Here is a 16,415-nt window from a genome sequence, read left to right as displayed (position 1 = left end):
ACGCACCACCCTCTACGTGAAATGAAATGCCCTTAGGACCTTTAAAAATTTTCCCCCTCTCACTTAAACTGTTGCCCTCTAGTTTTTGACTCCCTTTCCATGGGAAAAATATCTTGTCTCTTTACCCTATCCATGCCCCTCATGATTTTATAAATCTCTATAAGGTCACCCCATAGCCTTCGACGCTCCAGGGAATATAGTCCCAGTCTATTCAGCCTCTCTGCTTTGTTCAAACCCTTCAACCCTGGCAACATCTTTGTAAATAGTTTCTGAACCCTTTCAAGTTTCACAACATCTTTCTTATAACAGGGAGACCAGAACTGCACACAGTAGTGGCCTAACTAATATCCTGTGCAGCTGCAACATGGCTTCCCAAATTCGATAATCAATGCTCTGACCAATAAAGGCAAGCATACCAAATGCTTTCTTCACTGTCCTACTTACCTGTGACACACTCATCACTTTTCTGGCTCTGGGACTTTAATTTGTGGGATAGCTTGCAGTTTGAGTAGTTGCCATCATGACTGGGTTTTAACATTTTTCTAGTATAGCCCTGTCATCCTGAAATTCCACAGGGTTCTTCTTATCTGGAACTAAACTTTATTGAAAGACAGGCAGATACCCCACTGAAACAAGTATCAACCTGTTTTCCAAAGGTTCCTCCAGACTTCCCAAGATTAGAGCAGGAGATAAGAAGAATCCTCAGGGGCATTCCAGGCCTGTAACGACATTGTTCCTCATCACGGTTACACTGAGAACATACCTTTTACACGTTGATGTTGTTTCACATTCCAACAAATCAAAGCAGAAATGGCTACAAGTAGAAGACAAATGGTCACAAGCAATGGCACTGGCCAGACAGGAGCAGAAGGGAAGATATCACCTGTGAAGTAAACACATTGAATTATACAATGAAATTATCTGCCACACATACCAATAATTTCCAACTCTCTTATCAGAGTGCCCCCATTTTAATGTTGGAATGTGTGACTCCAGAATAAAAATTGTGTGCGTACTGGAGCTGCCAGACAGAGGATGGCTGGGAGGAAGGAAGCTTCAGTGAGACATAGTGTACAACTTTAATCACAATCCGTGCAACAACAACAAACAGAATATTAAAACTCTATATTGTTTATTGTGTCATACATAATTAAATCTTTTCAACTCTTTAACTGTTAGCTACGTAAAATCTGGAAATTCCTTATCTTCAAGTACAGGACATTTCATACAGGGTGGTGCAGTGACTCAGTGGTTAGCGCTGTTGCCTCACAGCACCAGGAGTCTGGGTTTGATTACAGCCTCAGGCCACTGTCTGTGTGGGTTTTGCATATTCTCACTGTGCCTTGCCTCCAGGTGCTCGGATTTCTTCCCACAGCTCAAAGATGTACAGATTAGATGAATTGGCCATACTAAATTGCCCATAGCATCCAGCAATGTGCAGGCTAGGAAAATGCAGGGTTACAGGCATAGGATGGATGGGGTTGGTGTGAGTGGAATTCTCTTCGGAGGATCGGTGTGGACTCGATGGGCCCAATGGCTTGCTTCTACAGATTAGGAATATTGATTCTATGACTTGATATATATGACTGTAAATTTGACTCAGAACCAAAGATGATAATTATGAAGAATGATCAAAACCGAGACTAAATAATTGAAATGAGGTTTCATTTCCCAAACACCAATTGCAATAACGTTAACATAAAGAATAAGAACGTGAGGTATTTCTGAAAAATGTTCAGGAAATGTATGCTGTTTGTCCAATCAGGAAAGAGGAATTTCTGGATCCAGCCTGGGATATGAGTTGGGGGCAAGTTGACCATGTATCTAAGAGGTTATTTGGGTAACATTAGCTTTCAAATTGCAATGGAATAGACTGAGAAAAGAGTTATTTTGAATGGGGCGTGGCAGGATCTTGCCAAAGTCAAATTGAATGAAGCAAAATTGATACAAAAATCTGCATTGAAACAATGGGGGATCTTTCGGAAAATATTTCAAATCCAGGCTGCAGACATTCTAACAAGGATAAAAGCTTAGGAAAGCACAGACAGGACTTCCATGAATGTGAGAGAGAGAAAGAAAATGATGAAACAAAATTAAAGAGGATATGTAAATGATATAAGGTTAATTCTTCAAGTGTGAAACAGGTTAAACATGGTAATGGGGGAGGCAATGATGTGATAATAATGTCACTGACTACACATATAGGGACTCAGGCTAATGTTCTGCACCATGGCAAATGGAGAAATTTTAATTCATTAAAATGTGCTGCTAAAAGCTTGTTTAAGGGTTACCATTTAACCAGCTGACTGATGTGAAAACCCACCTGAATCACTATGCTCTTTTCTAGAGGAAATCAACTGTCCTGGGTCACAGTCGAAGCGTAAGGGGTCGACTTTTTAGGACAAATGAAGACAAATTTCTTCACCGAGAGAATGGTGATCCTGAAGAATTCTCTACCACAGAAATGTGGTTGAGTCCAAAATAGAGGAGATTTCAGGAAAATGTAAATATATTTCACAGGACCAAAGCAGTCAGTGCATGTTAGAAGAAAGTATGACACTGTATTGAATTGAATGATCAGCCATGATCATACTGAATAACAGAGCAGACTCAAAGAGCCAAATGGGTCATTGTTTGACCTATATTCCATTCTATGTCCTTATCCAGTCTGGAATTACTCCAGACTCTAGATCCAAAACAAGAGCTCTCTAGGCCATTTCAAAGGGGAATTAAGAGTCAGAGTCAGAGTCAATCAGTTCATGAGTAACTAAGGATAGACAACATAGACAACATAACATACTGAACACATCTCATAGAATCATAGAGTCATAAAGATGTACAGCACGGAAACAGACCCTTCGGTCCAACCCGTTCATGCCGACCAGATATTCCAACCCAATCTAGTCCCACCTGCCAGCACCCGGCCCATATCCCTCCAAACCCTTCCTGTTCATACACCCATCTAAATGCCTCTTAAATGTTGCAATTGTACCAGCCTCCACCACTTCCTCTGGCAGCTCATTCCACACACGTACCATCTTCTGCGTGAAAAAGTTGCCCCTAGGTCTCTTTTATATCTTTCCCCTCTCACCCTAAACCTATGCCCTCTAGTTCTGGACTCCCCGACCTCAGGGGAAAGACTTTGCCTATTTATCCTATCCATGCCTCTCATAATTTTGTAAACCTCGATAAGGTCACCCCAACGCTCCAGGGAAAACAGCCCCAGCCTGTTCAGCCTCTCCCTGTAGCTCAGATCCTCCAACCCTGGCAACATCCTTGTAAATCTTTTCTGAACCCTTTCAAGTTTCACAACATATTTCCAATAGGAAGGAGACCAGAACTGCACACAATATTCCAACAGTGGCCTAACCAATGTCCTGTACAGCCGTAACATGACCTCCCAACTCCTGTACTCAATACTCTGACTAATAAAGGAAAGCATACCAAATGCCTTCTTCACTATTCTATCAACCCGCGACTCCACTTTCAAGGAGCTATGAACCTGCACTCCAAGGTCTCTTTGTTCAGCAACACTCCCTAGGGCCTTACCATTAAGTGTATAAGTCCTGCTAAGATTTACTTTCCCAAAATGCAGCACCTCACAGTTAGCTGAATTAAACTCCATCTGCCACTTCCCAGCCCTTTGGCCCATCTGGTCAAGATCCTGTTGTAATCTGAGGTAACCCTCTTTGCTGTCCACTACACCTCCAATTTTGGTGTCATCTGCAAACTTACTAACTGTACCTCTTATGCTCACATCCAAATCATTTATGTAACTCAAGAATAAAAAAGGTCAAGAGAAAGTAATGAAGAAATTGGCAAAGAGATGGAGAATACATAAAAGGGAATCTAAATTTTTTTTCACAAATATGTAACTATCAACTAGGCAGTAAAAAGTAGGGTGAGGCTGATTAGGAACAATGGGGTAATGCAGGACAAAGCTCAAGTAACTAATGAGTGCTTTTGTATTGGTGTTACTAAGGAAAGGATGCTGACAAAGTATCAGCAGAATGGAGAGGGTGAAAGTCACAGATGGAGTGCAAACTGATAGGGAGGATGTCCTGGAGAGGATACTCTGAACTCATAAGTCAGTTGATCCTGATGGCTTGCACCCCAAGTTGCTGAGGTAAAACAATCTGCACAGTAGAGGTTCCTGAAATAGAAGGTTCACTGTCAGCTTGGATAAAACAGTAACTTCAGATCAGAAAAGAGCAAGTTGTGTGAAATGGATACTTTTCTGACTGGAAGATGGGAGTTAGTCGCTTTTCCAAAAGGTTACTACTATAACCCTATGATCTTGTAACTTGGATATTGGAACACAAAATAACATTCAAAATTTTGTAATGACACCAAACTTGGAGGTATGTCTGACAGTGATGATGATACAAATTGCTTACACAGGGCATTTATAGGCCAGCAGAATGTGAGGTAATGGGCAATCGGAAGTTAATATAAGAAAGCGTGAAGTGATAGGGAGTGGTAATTTGGCTAAATGGCTGCTCAAAATAGTACACAGGAACAGAGGGAGCTTGAGGTTGTTATGGACCAGACCAGATCCCCTCAAAATATGCAAAGACCCTAACATTTCCTTCCTTTAAAGCAAGTGCCAGATGTTGCATTCCAAATGCAATTTGATTGGTCAAACTACCAGGCCTGAAGCAAAATATAATTTATTCATACACTATAGTTAAAATGCCAAAGGAAGAATTAATATAACAACTCAATTGGAAAGCTTAACAGAATAATAGATTATTGAACTGCCTAACAGTAACTGTTCCAATACAGTAACATACCATTAGCACACTTTTGGCAAAAGCAAATTCAGTAAAACAAAATTGTCTCACATGCAATTCCAGCAGCAGGAAGAGAACCTCAGCTTTTAGCTGAAACAGAGAGAGGAAAAATAGCTTTCACATCCAGCTTCGAGACCCCAGCAACTACTACTGAAAGCTGGAACTAAAAAAAATCCTGTTTCTGTGGGAGCTTATTCCCACCCATGAAGGCCACTTCTATTGTTCTAACATTTGAAAAAAAAATAAGGCCACACAAGGTTATCATAAAGTTCAGGCATGTTAATATTTGGAATTAACAATTAAGTGAACAATTGGGAAATAAAAACAATGGGACTTTGGTCTTTGAGGTACTGAATACAAACTCAGAAAGGTGATGCCAAACCGATGTAAATCTCAGATTAGATCATAATTAGAGCACTACATCAGTTCTGGCGACCACACTTTAGAAAAATGTGAGGGTGCTTGACAGGGTGCACAGACTTTACGAGACAAGTTCCAGGGTTGAGGGATTTTAACTGCAAGATTAGGTTGGAAAGGTTGAGATTATGGCAGGTTTAGAAAATGACATAAAGAAAAGCTGTTTATTTCATTGCTAACACATAGACTAGGCATCAACGATTTACACTTTTGGTGAAGAGTTGCAAGGGGGCATAAGGAAGAATTTTTGTGTAGTGAGTTGTGGTGAGCCACAGTATTGAGAACAACTAATTTTAGATTAATTTGTTGCTTAATAATATTTGAATAGAAATCATTAACTGAGTTTACATGGAAAAAGGCTGAAGCTTTTTTTTTTGATTAGCAGTTTGTCATGTGCGTCTGTAAATTTCCTGCTCCTCAGATGCTGTCTGAATATTTTCCTATTCATCTATCCGTTCCAGCCTTCCCAGTGACCAATAATGATAACCCCTTACCTGCATCCACCTATCACCATTCCACCTACTCTTCCCCCAGCCATACACCCCTTCCTCTATGTCCTTCTGGGTTCCCTCCCCCTCCCCAGTCCTGACGAAGGGTTTCAGCCTGAGACATTGACTTTCCTATTCCACAGATGCTGTCTGACCTGAAGTACTTTTCCAGCTTCACATCTATTGAGTCTGGCTTTCAGCATCTGTAGTTCTCATTGTCTGCAACTAAGTGGGAGTGAGGACCAGGGGGCTGCCAGGAAGGTAAATTAATTGTTTAAAGACTTACCTTGTGCATAGGTGGAGGGCATACTGAGCAGGAGTGGACACAGGACTGCTGAGTAAGTGAATATATTTGGGCAGTTGCTTTACCCAAAACACTACCTAAGTAGTGTCCCCCACAAATCCTCCACCTCTAACCAAACAAAAGGTTTCTGTGCATCGAATTGGTAAGGTTACTAGTTTTATTTTTCAATAGGCTCTTTGGGATTTTAAAACAATGGGAATGGAGGTTAGTGCAGTTGAATGCTCCTCCTGTAGAATGTGGGAGGTGAGAATCACCACTAGTGTCCCTGCTGACTGGATCTGCAGTAAGTGCACCCAACTCCAGCTCCTCGAAAACCACATTAAGGAATTGGAGCTGGAGCTGGGTGAACTTCGGATCATTTGAGAAGTTGAGGGGGTAATTGAGAGGAGCTACATGGAGGTAGTCTCACCTGAGGTAGAGGGAAAAGGCAGATGGGTTACAGTCAGGGGACAGAAAGGGAACTGGCAGACAGTGCAGGGATCTCCTATGGCTGTTCCCTTCAATAACAAGTGTACCATTTTGGATACTGTTGGGAGGGGGGATGGACTTACTGGGGTAAGCCATGGGGTACAGGTCTCTGGCACAGAGTCTTGGGGATGTCATAGTTAGAGGGACGGATAGGAGATTCTGTTGGTGTATTGACTGCCACGTGTCTGGGTTCATGATGTCTTGGGTCGTGTTTTCTGGATCCTTTATGGAGGCAGCAGAGCAGCCCAAAGTTGTGGTCCACATAAGTATCAAAAACATAGTTAGGAAAAGGGATGAGGATGTAAGGCAGAAATTCAGGGAGTTTAGGGAGAAGATTAGAGCTAGAACAAAGAGTTGTTATCTCTGGTTTATTACCCATGCCACATGGTAGCAAGGCATCAACAGAGAGAGAGGGGGGTGTTAAACACATGGCTCCATGGATAGTGCTGCAGGGAGGGATTCAGATAACTGGATAATTGGGGCTCATTCTGGAGTACGAACAGAATGATCTACACCTGAACCAGAGGGGTACCAATATCCTTGGGGGAAATTTGTTAATGCTCTTCGGGAGGATTTCAACTAAATTGTAGCTCCAGCGTACAGGAGGATGAGAGTAGTGAGATCATAAATAAGGTTTCAGGGTTGCAAGTGTGAACTGGCAAGAAGAAAGGTGATTTGAAGTGTGTCTACTTCAACGCCAGGAGCATCCGGAATAAGGTGGGTGAACTTGTAGCATGAGTTGTGGCCATTTCAGATACATGGATAGAGCAGAGATAGGAATGGCTGTTGCCGGTTCCAGGGTTTAGATGTTTCAGTCAGAACAGGAAAGGGGGTAAAAGAGAGGGAGATGTGACATTGTTAGTCAGGGACAGTAAGGTGGCAGAAAGGAAGTTTGATGAGAACTCGTCTACTGAGGTAGTATTGGCTGAGGTTAGAAACAGGAAAGGAGAGGTCACCCTGTCGGGAGTTTTCTATAGGCCTCCAAAGGGTTCCAGAGATATAGAGGATAGGATTGCAAAGATAATTCTGGATAAGAATGAAAGCAACAGGGTAGTTGTTACGAGGGACTTGAACTTTCCAAATATTGACTGGAAACGCTATAGTTCAAGTACATTAGATTGGTCAGTTTTTGTCAAATTTGTGCAGGAAGATTTCCTGACACAGTATGTGGATAGGCCAACAAGAGGTGAGGCCACATTGGATTTGGTACTGGGTAATGAACCAGGCCAGCTGTTAGATTTGAAGGTAGGTGAACACTTCGGTGATAGTGATCACAACTTGGTTACATTTACTTTAGTGATGGAAAGGGATAGGTACATACTAAAGAGCAAGAGCTTTACCTGGGGAAAAGGCAATTATGATGCGATTAGGCAAGATTTAGGATGCATAGGATGGGAACAGAAACTGCAGGGGGATAGATGGAATTGTGGAGCTTGTTCAAGGAACAGCTACTGCATTTGCTTGATCAGTATGTACCTGTCAGGCACGGATGAAGTGGTCAAGTGAGGGAACCGTGGTTTACGAAAGAAGTTGAATCTCTTGTCAAGAGGAAGAAGGTGGCTTATACAAAGATGAAATGTCAAGGCTCAGTTAGGGTGCTTGAGAGTTGCAAGTTAGCCAGGAAGGACGTGAAGAGAGAGCTTAGAAGAGTTAGGAGGGGACATGAGAAGTCTTTGGCAAGTTGGATCAAGGAAAACCCTAAGGATTTCTATTGGTATGTCAGAAATAAAAGAATGAAGAGAGTACGATTAAGGGCCAGTCAAGGACAGTAGAGGGAAGTTGTGTGTGGAGTCCGAGGAGATAAAAGAGGCGTGAAATGAATATTTTTAAACAGTATTCACACTGGAAAATGACAATGCTGTCAAGGAGAAAACTGAGCTTCAGGCTATTAGACCGGATGGGATTGTGGTTCACAATGATGGGTGTTAGCAATTCTGGAAAGTGTCAAAACAGTTAAGTCACCTGGGGCAGATGGGATTTATCCTACAATTCTCTGGGAAGCTAGGGAGGAGATTTCAGAACCTTTGGCTTGGATCTTTGTGTCATCACTATCTACTGGAATAGTGCCAGAAGACTGGAGGACAGCAAACATTGTCCCTTTGTTCAAGAAGAGGAATAGCGACAACCCTGGTAATTATAGACCAGTGAGCTTTACTTCAGTTGTCAGTAAAATGTTGGAAAGCATTATAAGAGACAGGGTTTATAATCATCTAGAAAGGAATAATTTGATTAGGGAGAGTCAACATGGTTACGTGAAAGGTAGCTCATGCCTCACCAGCCTTATTGATTTCTTTGAGAAAGTGACCAAACAGATAGATGAGGGTAAAGTGGTTGATGAGGTGTATATAGATTTTAGTAAAGTGTTGAAAAACTTCACCACGGTAGGCTATTGCAGGAAATATGGAGGCATGGGATGAAGGGTAATTTAACAGTTTGGATCAGAAATGGGCTAGCTGAAAGAAGGCAGAGGGCGGTGGTGGATGGGAAACGTTCCTCCTGGAGTTCAGTTACTAGTGGTGTACCACAAGGGTCTGTTTTGGGGCCAGTGCTATATGTCACTTTTATAAATGACCTGGATGAAGGCGTAGAAGGATGGGTTAGTAAATTTGCTGATGACACTAAGGTCGGTGGAATTGTGGACAGTGCCGAAGGATGTTGCAGGTTACAGAGAGACTTAGATAATCTACAGAAATGGGCTGAGAGGTGGCAAATAAAGTTTAATGTGAAAAATTGTGCGGTGATTCATTTTGGAAGGAGTAACAGGAATACGGAGTACTGGGCTAATTGTAAGATTCTTGGTAGTGTGGATGAGCAGAGACATCTCAGTGTTCATGTACACAGGTCCTGCAATTTGCCACCTAGGTTAATAGGGTTGTTAAGAAGGCATATAGTGTGTTAGCTTTTATTGGTAGAGGGATTGAGTTTCGGAGCTATGAGGTTATGTTTCAGCTGTACAAAACTCTGGTGTGGCCATAATTAGTACTGCACACAATTCTGTTGGCTGCATTATAAGAAGGATGTGGAAGCATTGGAAAGGGTGCAGAAGACACTAACCAGGATGTTGCCTGGTATGGAGAGAAGGACTTATGAGGAAGGGCTGAGGGACTTGAGGCTGTTTACATTAGAGAGAGAGAACAAGGTTGAAAGGTGACTTAATATAGACATACAAGATGATCAGAGGATTAGATAGCGTGGACAGAGAGACTCTTTTTTCCTCGGACGGTGATGGCTAGCACTAGGGGAAACAACTTTAAATTGAGGGGTAATAGATATAGAACAGATATCAAAGGTAGTTTCTTTATTCAGAGAATAGTAAGGGCATGAAACACCCTTCCTGCAATAACAGTAGAGTCACCAACTTTAAGGGAATTTAAATGGTCATTGGATAAACTTATGGATGATAATGGAATAGTGTGGGTAGGATGGGCTTCAGATCTGTTTCACAGGTCGGCGCAACATCAAGGGCTGAAGGGCCTGTACTACTCTGTCATGTTCTCTGTTGTATGCTCTAAAAGCTGGGAGTATAAGTCCCAGTTTAATCTTTCCCTCCCCAGCTAACTGAGATACAAAAGAAGGAGGAACATTACTGTTTGTCAAGAGTCATGTAGAAACCAGACCCAGTAAGGACAGTAGAAATATTAGTAAACCAGGTGAGCTTTTACGACAATCTGTGTCCAACATCATCACAATTAGTGATACCAGCCTTTAATTCCAGATTTACTTCACTGATACAATTTAAATTTCATAGCTGTCACAGTGAGTTTTGAAGTCAGTTGGTGTTGGTACACTGGCAGAAATGGGGCAGATTGAACAGGCTAGGAAGTTATGGTTCAGTCCTGGTGAGGGGAAGAAAGGGGAATGTGAGCAGTTTGGGTTGTACCTGGGAAGGAAGCAGTGACCTTCATGAGTTTATCTGAGAACACTTCGGAGTGCAATTGCGGGCTGGAGTTCTCAAACATGGAATAATGGCATGAGAGCAGAAAGACAAAAGGAAAAAGAATGGTTGGTGCAGGGATTATAAACATGAATTAGGAACACAAGGCAGCCATTCGGCCCCTTGAGATTGCTCCACCATTCCCTATGATCCTGTCTGATCTGTTTGGGTTTCAAATTCCACATTCCCATCTGTGGCCAATAACCATTTGGTCCCCTGTCTGACCAGAATTTATCGATAGTCAATAGGTGCAGGAGTAGGCCATTCTGCCCTTCGAACCAGTACCACCATTCATTATGATCATGGCTGATCATCCTCAATCAGTATCTTGTTCCTGCCTTATCCCCATAACCCTTGATTCCACTATCGTTAAGAGCTCTATCCAACTCTTTCTTGAAAGTATCCAGAGACTTGGCCTCCACAGCCTTCTGGGGCAGAGCATTCCATACACCCACCACTCTCTGGGTGAAGAAGTTTCTCCTCAACTCTGTCCTAAATGGCCTACCCCTTATTTTTAAATTGTGTCCTCCGGTTCGGGACTCACCCATCAGCAGAAACATGCTTCCTGCCTCCAGAGTGTCCAATCCTTTAATAAAATCTTATACGTCTCAATCAGATCCCCTTTCAGCCTTCTAAACTCAAGCGTATACAAGCCCAGTCGCTCCAATCTTTCAGCGTAAAATAGTCCTGCTATTTCGGGAATTGACGTTGTGAACCTACGCTGCACTCCCTCAATAGCCAGAATGTCTTTCCTCAAATTTGGAGACCAAAACTGCGCACAATATTCCAGGTGCGGTCTCAACAGGGCCCTGTACAGCTGCAGAAGGACCTCTTTGCTTCTATACACAATTCCTCTTGTTATGAAGGCCAGCATGCTATTAGCTTTCTTCACTGCCTCCTGTACCTGCATGCTTGCTTTCATTGACTGATGTACAAAAATACCTCGATCTCGTTGTACTGCCCCTTTACCTAACTTGACTCCATTTAGGTAGCAATCTGCCTTCCTGTTCTTGCCACCAAAGTGGATAACCACACATTTATCCACATTAAACTGCATCTGCCATGCATCCGTCTGTTCACCTAGCCTGTCCAGGTCACCCTGTATCCTCCTAACATCCTCCTCACATTTCACCCTGCCACCCAGTTTGGGTCATCAGCAAATTTGCTAATATTACTTTTAATACCTTCATCTATATCATTAATGTACATTGTAAAAAGCTGCAGTCCCAGCACTGATCCCTGCAGCACACCACTGGTCACCACCTGCCATTCCGAAAGAGAGCCGTTTATCACTACTCTTTGTTTCCTGTCAGCCAAACAATTTTCACTACTTTGCCCCCAATACCATGCACCCTAATTTTTGCTCACTAACCTCCTATGTGGGACTTTATCAAAGGCTTTCTACAGGTATACTACATCCACTGGATTTCCCTTGTCCATCTTCAGAGTTACATCCTCAAAAATTTTCAGAAGATTAGTCAAGCATGATTTCCCCTTCATAAATCCATGCTGACTCTGACCTATCCTGTTACTGCTATCCAGATGTGTCGTAATTTCGTCCTTTGTAATTGACTCCAGCATTTTTTCCACCACTGAGGTCAGACTAACTGGTCTATAATTCTCTGTTTTCTCTCTCCCTCCTTTCTTAAAAAGTGGGACAATCCGCAATCCTCCAATCCGCAGGAACTGATCCTGAATCTATAGAACATTGGAAAATGATCACCAACGCATCCACGATTTCTAGAGCCACCTCCTTCAGTACCCTGGGATGCAGACAATCAGGCCCCGGGGACTTACCAGCCTTCAGACCTAACAGTCTCTCCAACACCATTTCCTGCCTAATATAAATTCCCTTCAGTTCAGGGCCTTCAGCCACTATTACATCTGGGAGATTGTTCGTGTCTTCCCCAGTGAAGACAGATTTAAAGTACCAATTCAACACTTCTGCCATTTCTTTGTTCCCCATAATAAATTCACCTGTTTCTTTCTTCAAAGGCCCAATTTTAGTCTTAACCATTTTTTTTCTTTTCACATACCCAAAAAAAAGCCTTTACTATCCTCCTTTATATTTTTGGCCAGTTTACCTTCGTACCTTATTTTTTCTTTGCGTATTTCCTTTTTATCCTCTGTTGTTCTTTAAAAGCTTCCCAGTTCTCTGATTTTCCACTCATCGTTGCTATGTTATACTTTTTTCCTTTTGTCTTTATGTGGTCCTTAACTTCCCTCATCAGCCACGGCCACCCCTGCCTCCACTTAGGATCTTTCTTCCTTTTTGGAATGAACTGATCCTGCATCTTCTGCATTATACACAGAAATATCTGCCATCATTCCTCCACTGTCATCCCTGCTAAGATATTGCACCATTGAACTTTGGCCAGCTCCTCCCTCATAGCTCCATAGTTCCCTTTATTCACTCAAATATTGTTACTTCCAATTCTACCCTCTCCCTTTCAAACTGCAGATTAAAGCTCATTGTATTGTGGTCACTACCTCCCAATGACTCCTTTACTTCGAGGTCCCTGATCAAATCCGGTTTGTTGCACAACACCAGATCCAGAATTGCTTTCTCCCTGGTAGGCTTCAGCACAAGCTGTTCTAAGAAGGCACTCCACAAACTCCCTTTCTTGGGGTCCAGTATCATCCTGATTCTCCCAGTCTACCTGCATGTTGAAATCCCCCACAACAATTGTAGTAATATCTTTGCGACAGGCCAATTTCAGCTCCTTATTCAACTTACACACTACATCAATGTCCATCTTAAATACATTTGATGACTCCCATCCCCAATACATTCTGATGTAGAGGGCTCCAAATTTGCACAATGCTCTGAGAGAAAAGGCTTCTTCTGATCCCCAACCAAAAAGTGCGATCCCTTTAAAACAGTCATGAGATTAATGACTGGCTTGCAGCTTTGGCTTGTGTTGACTTTGTTTGAGTATTCTTCTGCTCATTGGCATCACACTTAAACCCTACTTCCACATTACTTCAAATGCTGCAAGACAGAGCTACCATGCACACAGTAGTCTCACAACACATTCCCCATGGAATTGGCCCAGAAAGGCAAATTAGCTCTTCAGTCGCTAACAGGGGCGAGGTGGGTGAGGTGGTGGAGAAGACAATGCTGTATCTGACCATGCTATCAGAGTCTGCCCACTGAGACAACATTCACAGCCCAGTTCAGTGCAGTATCCTGAATGAAATGCAATGAACAGCAGTGCAGGATGAAGGATAATGATCTTCTGCACTCCACAAGGTTAAGTGACATGATCTTTGGTCTGCTATCTCACACTTAGAGACACCACTCCAATTCTGTCACTGCACATAAGCCCAACCAAGACTTGTGGACTAAACTCTCACTATATTCCTTCCATCACACCTATGGCACTTACCCACCCCAACATCCAAAACAATTTTTTTTTAAATTATACATTCACAGGGTGTGGGCATTGCTGGCTAGACCAGCATTTATTGTCCATACCTAATTGCCCAGAGGAAAATTAAGAGTTAACCGCATTAGTCTGGGTCTTCAGTCACATGGAAGCTAGACCAGCTAAGAATAGCAGTTTGCTTCCCTCCAGGACATTACTGAGCTACATGGGTTTTTCCTTACATTCGACGTAGGTTTCATACTCATCATTACTTATTTCATTCCAGATTTTTAATTGAATCCAAGTTCCACCATCTGCCACAATAGGATTCAAACCAGAGTGTCCAGTTCATTCCTGGAGTCTCTGGATTAATAGACTAGCAATAATGCCTTTAGGCCATTTGGCCCCTCCCATCTGCTCTATCCTTCAATCATGGCCAGTATGTTTCCCAAACGCATTCTCTTGCCTTCCCTTAAAGTCTTTCTGATCAAGAACCTATCAGTCTTAGATACATTGAGTGATTTGGCCTTCACAACCCTCTGCTACAATGAATTCCACAGATTCATCACCTTCTTGCTGAAGAATCTCCCCCTCATCTCAGTTCTAAAGAGTCATCTCTTCACCCTGAGACTGTGTCCTCAGATCCTAGTCTCACCTACTAATGGAAACATCTTCTCCAGTCTATCCAGCCCTTAATTAGCTGGATCATTCTTTGGAACCTCCTCTGGACCCTCTCCAAGACCAGCATATCCTTCTTTAGATACAGGGCCTGAAACTGCTCACAGTATTTCCCATATGTGGTCTGATTTATACAGTCTCTGCTAGCCATCTTAAAATGAATGCTAACATTGCAGAAAAAAAACAAAGAACTGCATGCTGGAAATCAGAAACAAAAACAGAAATTTCTGGAAAAGCTCAGCAGGTCTGCCAGCAACTGTGGAAAGAAAGCAGAGTTAACATTTCAGGTCGTGTGATCCTACTAAAGAATTGATACTGCATGTGGCTTCCTCACTGCCAACTGAACCTGAAATGTTACCTTAAGAGAATCACAAACTTGAACTTCAGTCCCTCTGTGCTTCAGATTTTCAAAGCCTTTCTCCATTTAAAAAGTAGTTTATGCCTCTATTCTTCCTACAAAAGTGCATAGCCTCACATTTTCCCACATTCTATACCATTTGTCACTTCTTTGCCCACTCTCCTTACCTGTGCAAGTCTTTCTGCAGCCTCCCAGCTTCTTCAATACTAGCTGTCCCTCTACCTCTGTGTCATCTGTTAACTGAGCAACAATGCCCTCAGGCACAAGGTGGTAAAACAAGAGATAGAAGCAATGGGTTCAAGTATTGTAACATGTTATTTACTTGACAAATTATGCCAAAAAGTTTTCTTACAAGGCATGATTGATCTGGGTCACACCACTAGCCTGAAAATTCAACACACCACCCTTCAGACAATATTATAGAATCATACTGCTTTCATCAATAATACATTGATTATTATTGATATAAACAACAATGCATTTCTAGTCATTTATGTTAACACGTGGGGACTATTGAAATGTTGTCAATTTTAACTTCTGCAAATTTCACGCAACAATCAAAATAGGGTTCTGGTAAGATATACAAACAGTAACTCAGAAAAATTTAATATTGCTAGTGACATGAAAAAATTATCTCCAAGTGGCCAGAGTTTGTCAGCATCTGCATAAAATGTTAAATTTCTTGTTTAAATTTATCTGGAAGAGGGATCTCTTCAGGAACAGATTTGAGATAAGAATGGTAGGATTATATTTTCTTCTCTTGACCTATCATAACATGGTATACTGGAGACAGTTAAGTTTATGATTTAATTTATGGCAGAGTTTAAATCACTTTTGCCTTTATTGATCAAATGTTTTAATTTACAAACCTGATATCCTGACTGTTACTTGTTGTTTTGTTTTCAGATGTACATTTAGTATACGACACGTGAACCTGTTTGACAATTGTCTTGTTATTACAATGTTGCTTTGGATGTCAACAAGACCTGTAGAGTCCAGATGTGATCTTGTTTCAGCTTGTATCAAATTACTTTCATCCTCTCTAACCCAATATATCTTTGGTTCAGGGAACCATCCTGTGGATTTACATACAAGCTGGATTTCATTTATATGATTTGCCTTCATCTGAATCCAGGGCTCACACCCAATACCTGTAATCAACAGAGAATAGATTCAGAAATGAAAATTGTTAGGAACAACGACAATCTTTATTGATATGAGAAAAATGACATTGCAAAAGGTCCTGAGAACACTCCCTGCAGCCCATGGGAAATCTTTGTTTAACATTATTGATATTGCAGTAAATATCTACTTAATGGTTTTTGTTTTAGTAGTGAACTTTCAGTTTTAGATATTACATTTTAACTGCTGAAAACTGGATAAATACAAGTAAAGAAAATGGAAGCCTATTACACTTAAAAGATTGAAGTCATGTTTATTTAAAGGTTAACTGCTAAAAGGATAAGAGGTATAAAAACAGAAAGTACTCTTGTCAAGTTACTGTCTGCAATGTTTTTTTCCTTTAACAAGATGAGGGTGTTGCTGGATAGGCAGCATTTATTGCCCATCCCAAATTGCCCAGAGGACAGTTAAGAGTCAACCACTTC

At 41.7% G+C, this 16,415-nt stretch overlaps 2 protein-coding genes across 2 annotated transcripts in view; one reads left to right on the top strand and one right to left on the bottom strand.

Moving 5' to 3' along the window:
* LOC122541488 (zinc-binding protein A33-like) overlaps window positions 1-16,415 on the top strand; it is a 492,570-nt gene that overhangs the window by 376,497 nt on the left and 99,658 nt on the right. The window lies entirely within an intron of this gene.
* The window catches only part of LOC122541189 (butyrophilin subfamily 1 member A1-like), a 77,497-nt gene that overhangs the window by 35,244 nt on the left and 25,838 nt on the right, over window positions 1-16,415 (bottom strand). Inside the window, exons 5-6 of the mRNA XM_043677816.1 lie at window positions 15,678-15,959; window positions 764-883 (exon numbers count right to left, since the gene is read on the bottom strand). Of these exons, the coding sequence (XP_043533751.1) occupies window positions 764-883; window positions 15,678-15,959 (402 nt within the window). The remainder of the gene's footprint in view (window positions 1-763; window positions 884-15,677; window positions 15,960-16,415) is intronic.

Source organism: Chiloscyllium plagiosum, chromosome 37 (genome assembly GCF_004010195.1).
Source record: "Chiloscyllium plagiosum isolate BGI_BamShark_2017 chromosome 37, ASM401019v2, whole genome shotgun sequence".
NCBI classification, from domain to species: Eukaryota; Metazoa; Chordata; class Chondrichthyes; order Orectolobiformes; family Hemiscylliidae; genus Chiloscyllium; species Chiloscyllium plagiosum.
The sequence above is the reverse complement of the archived record's forward strand: the minus strand, read 5'-3'. Positions and strand labels throughout refer to the sequence as shown.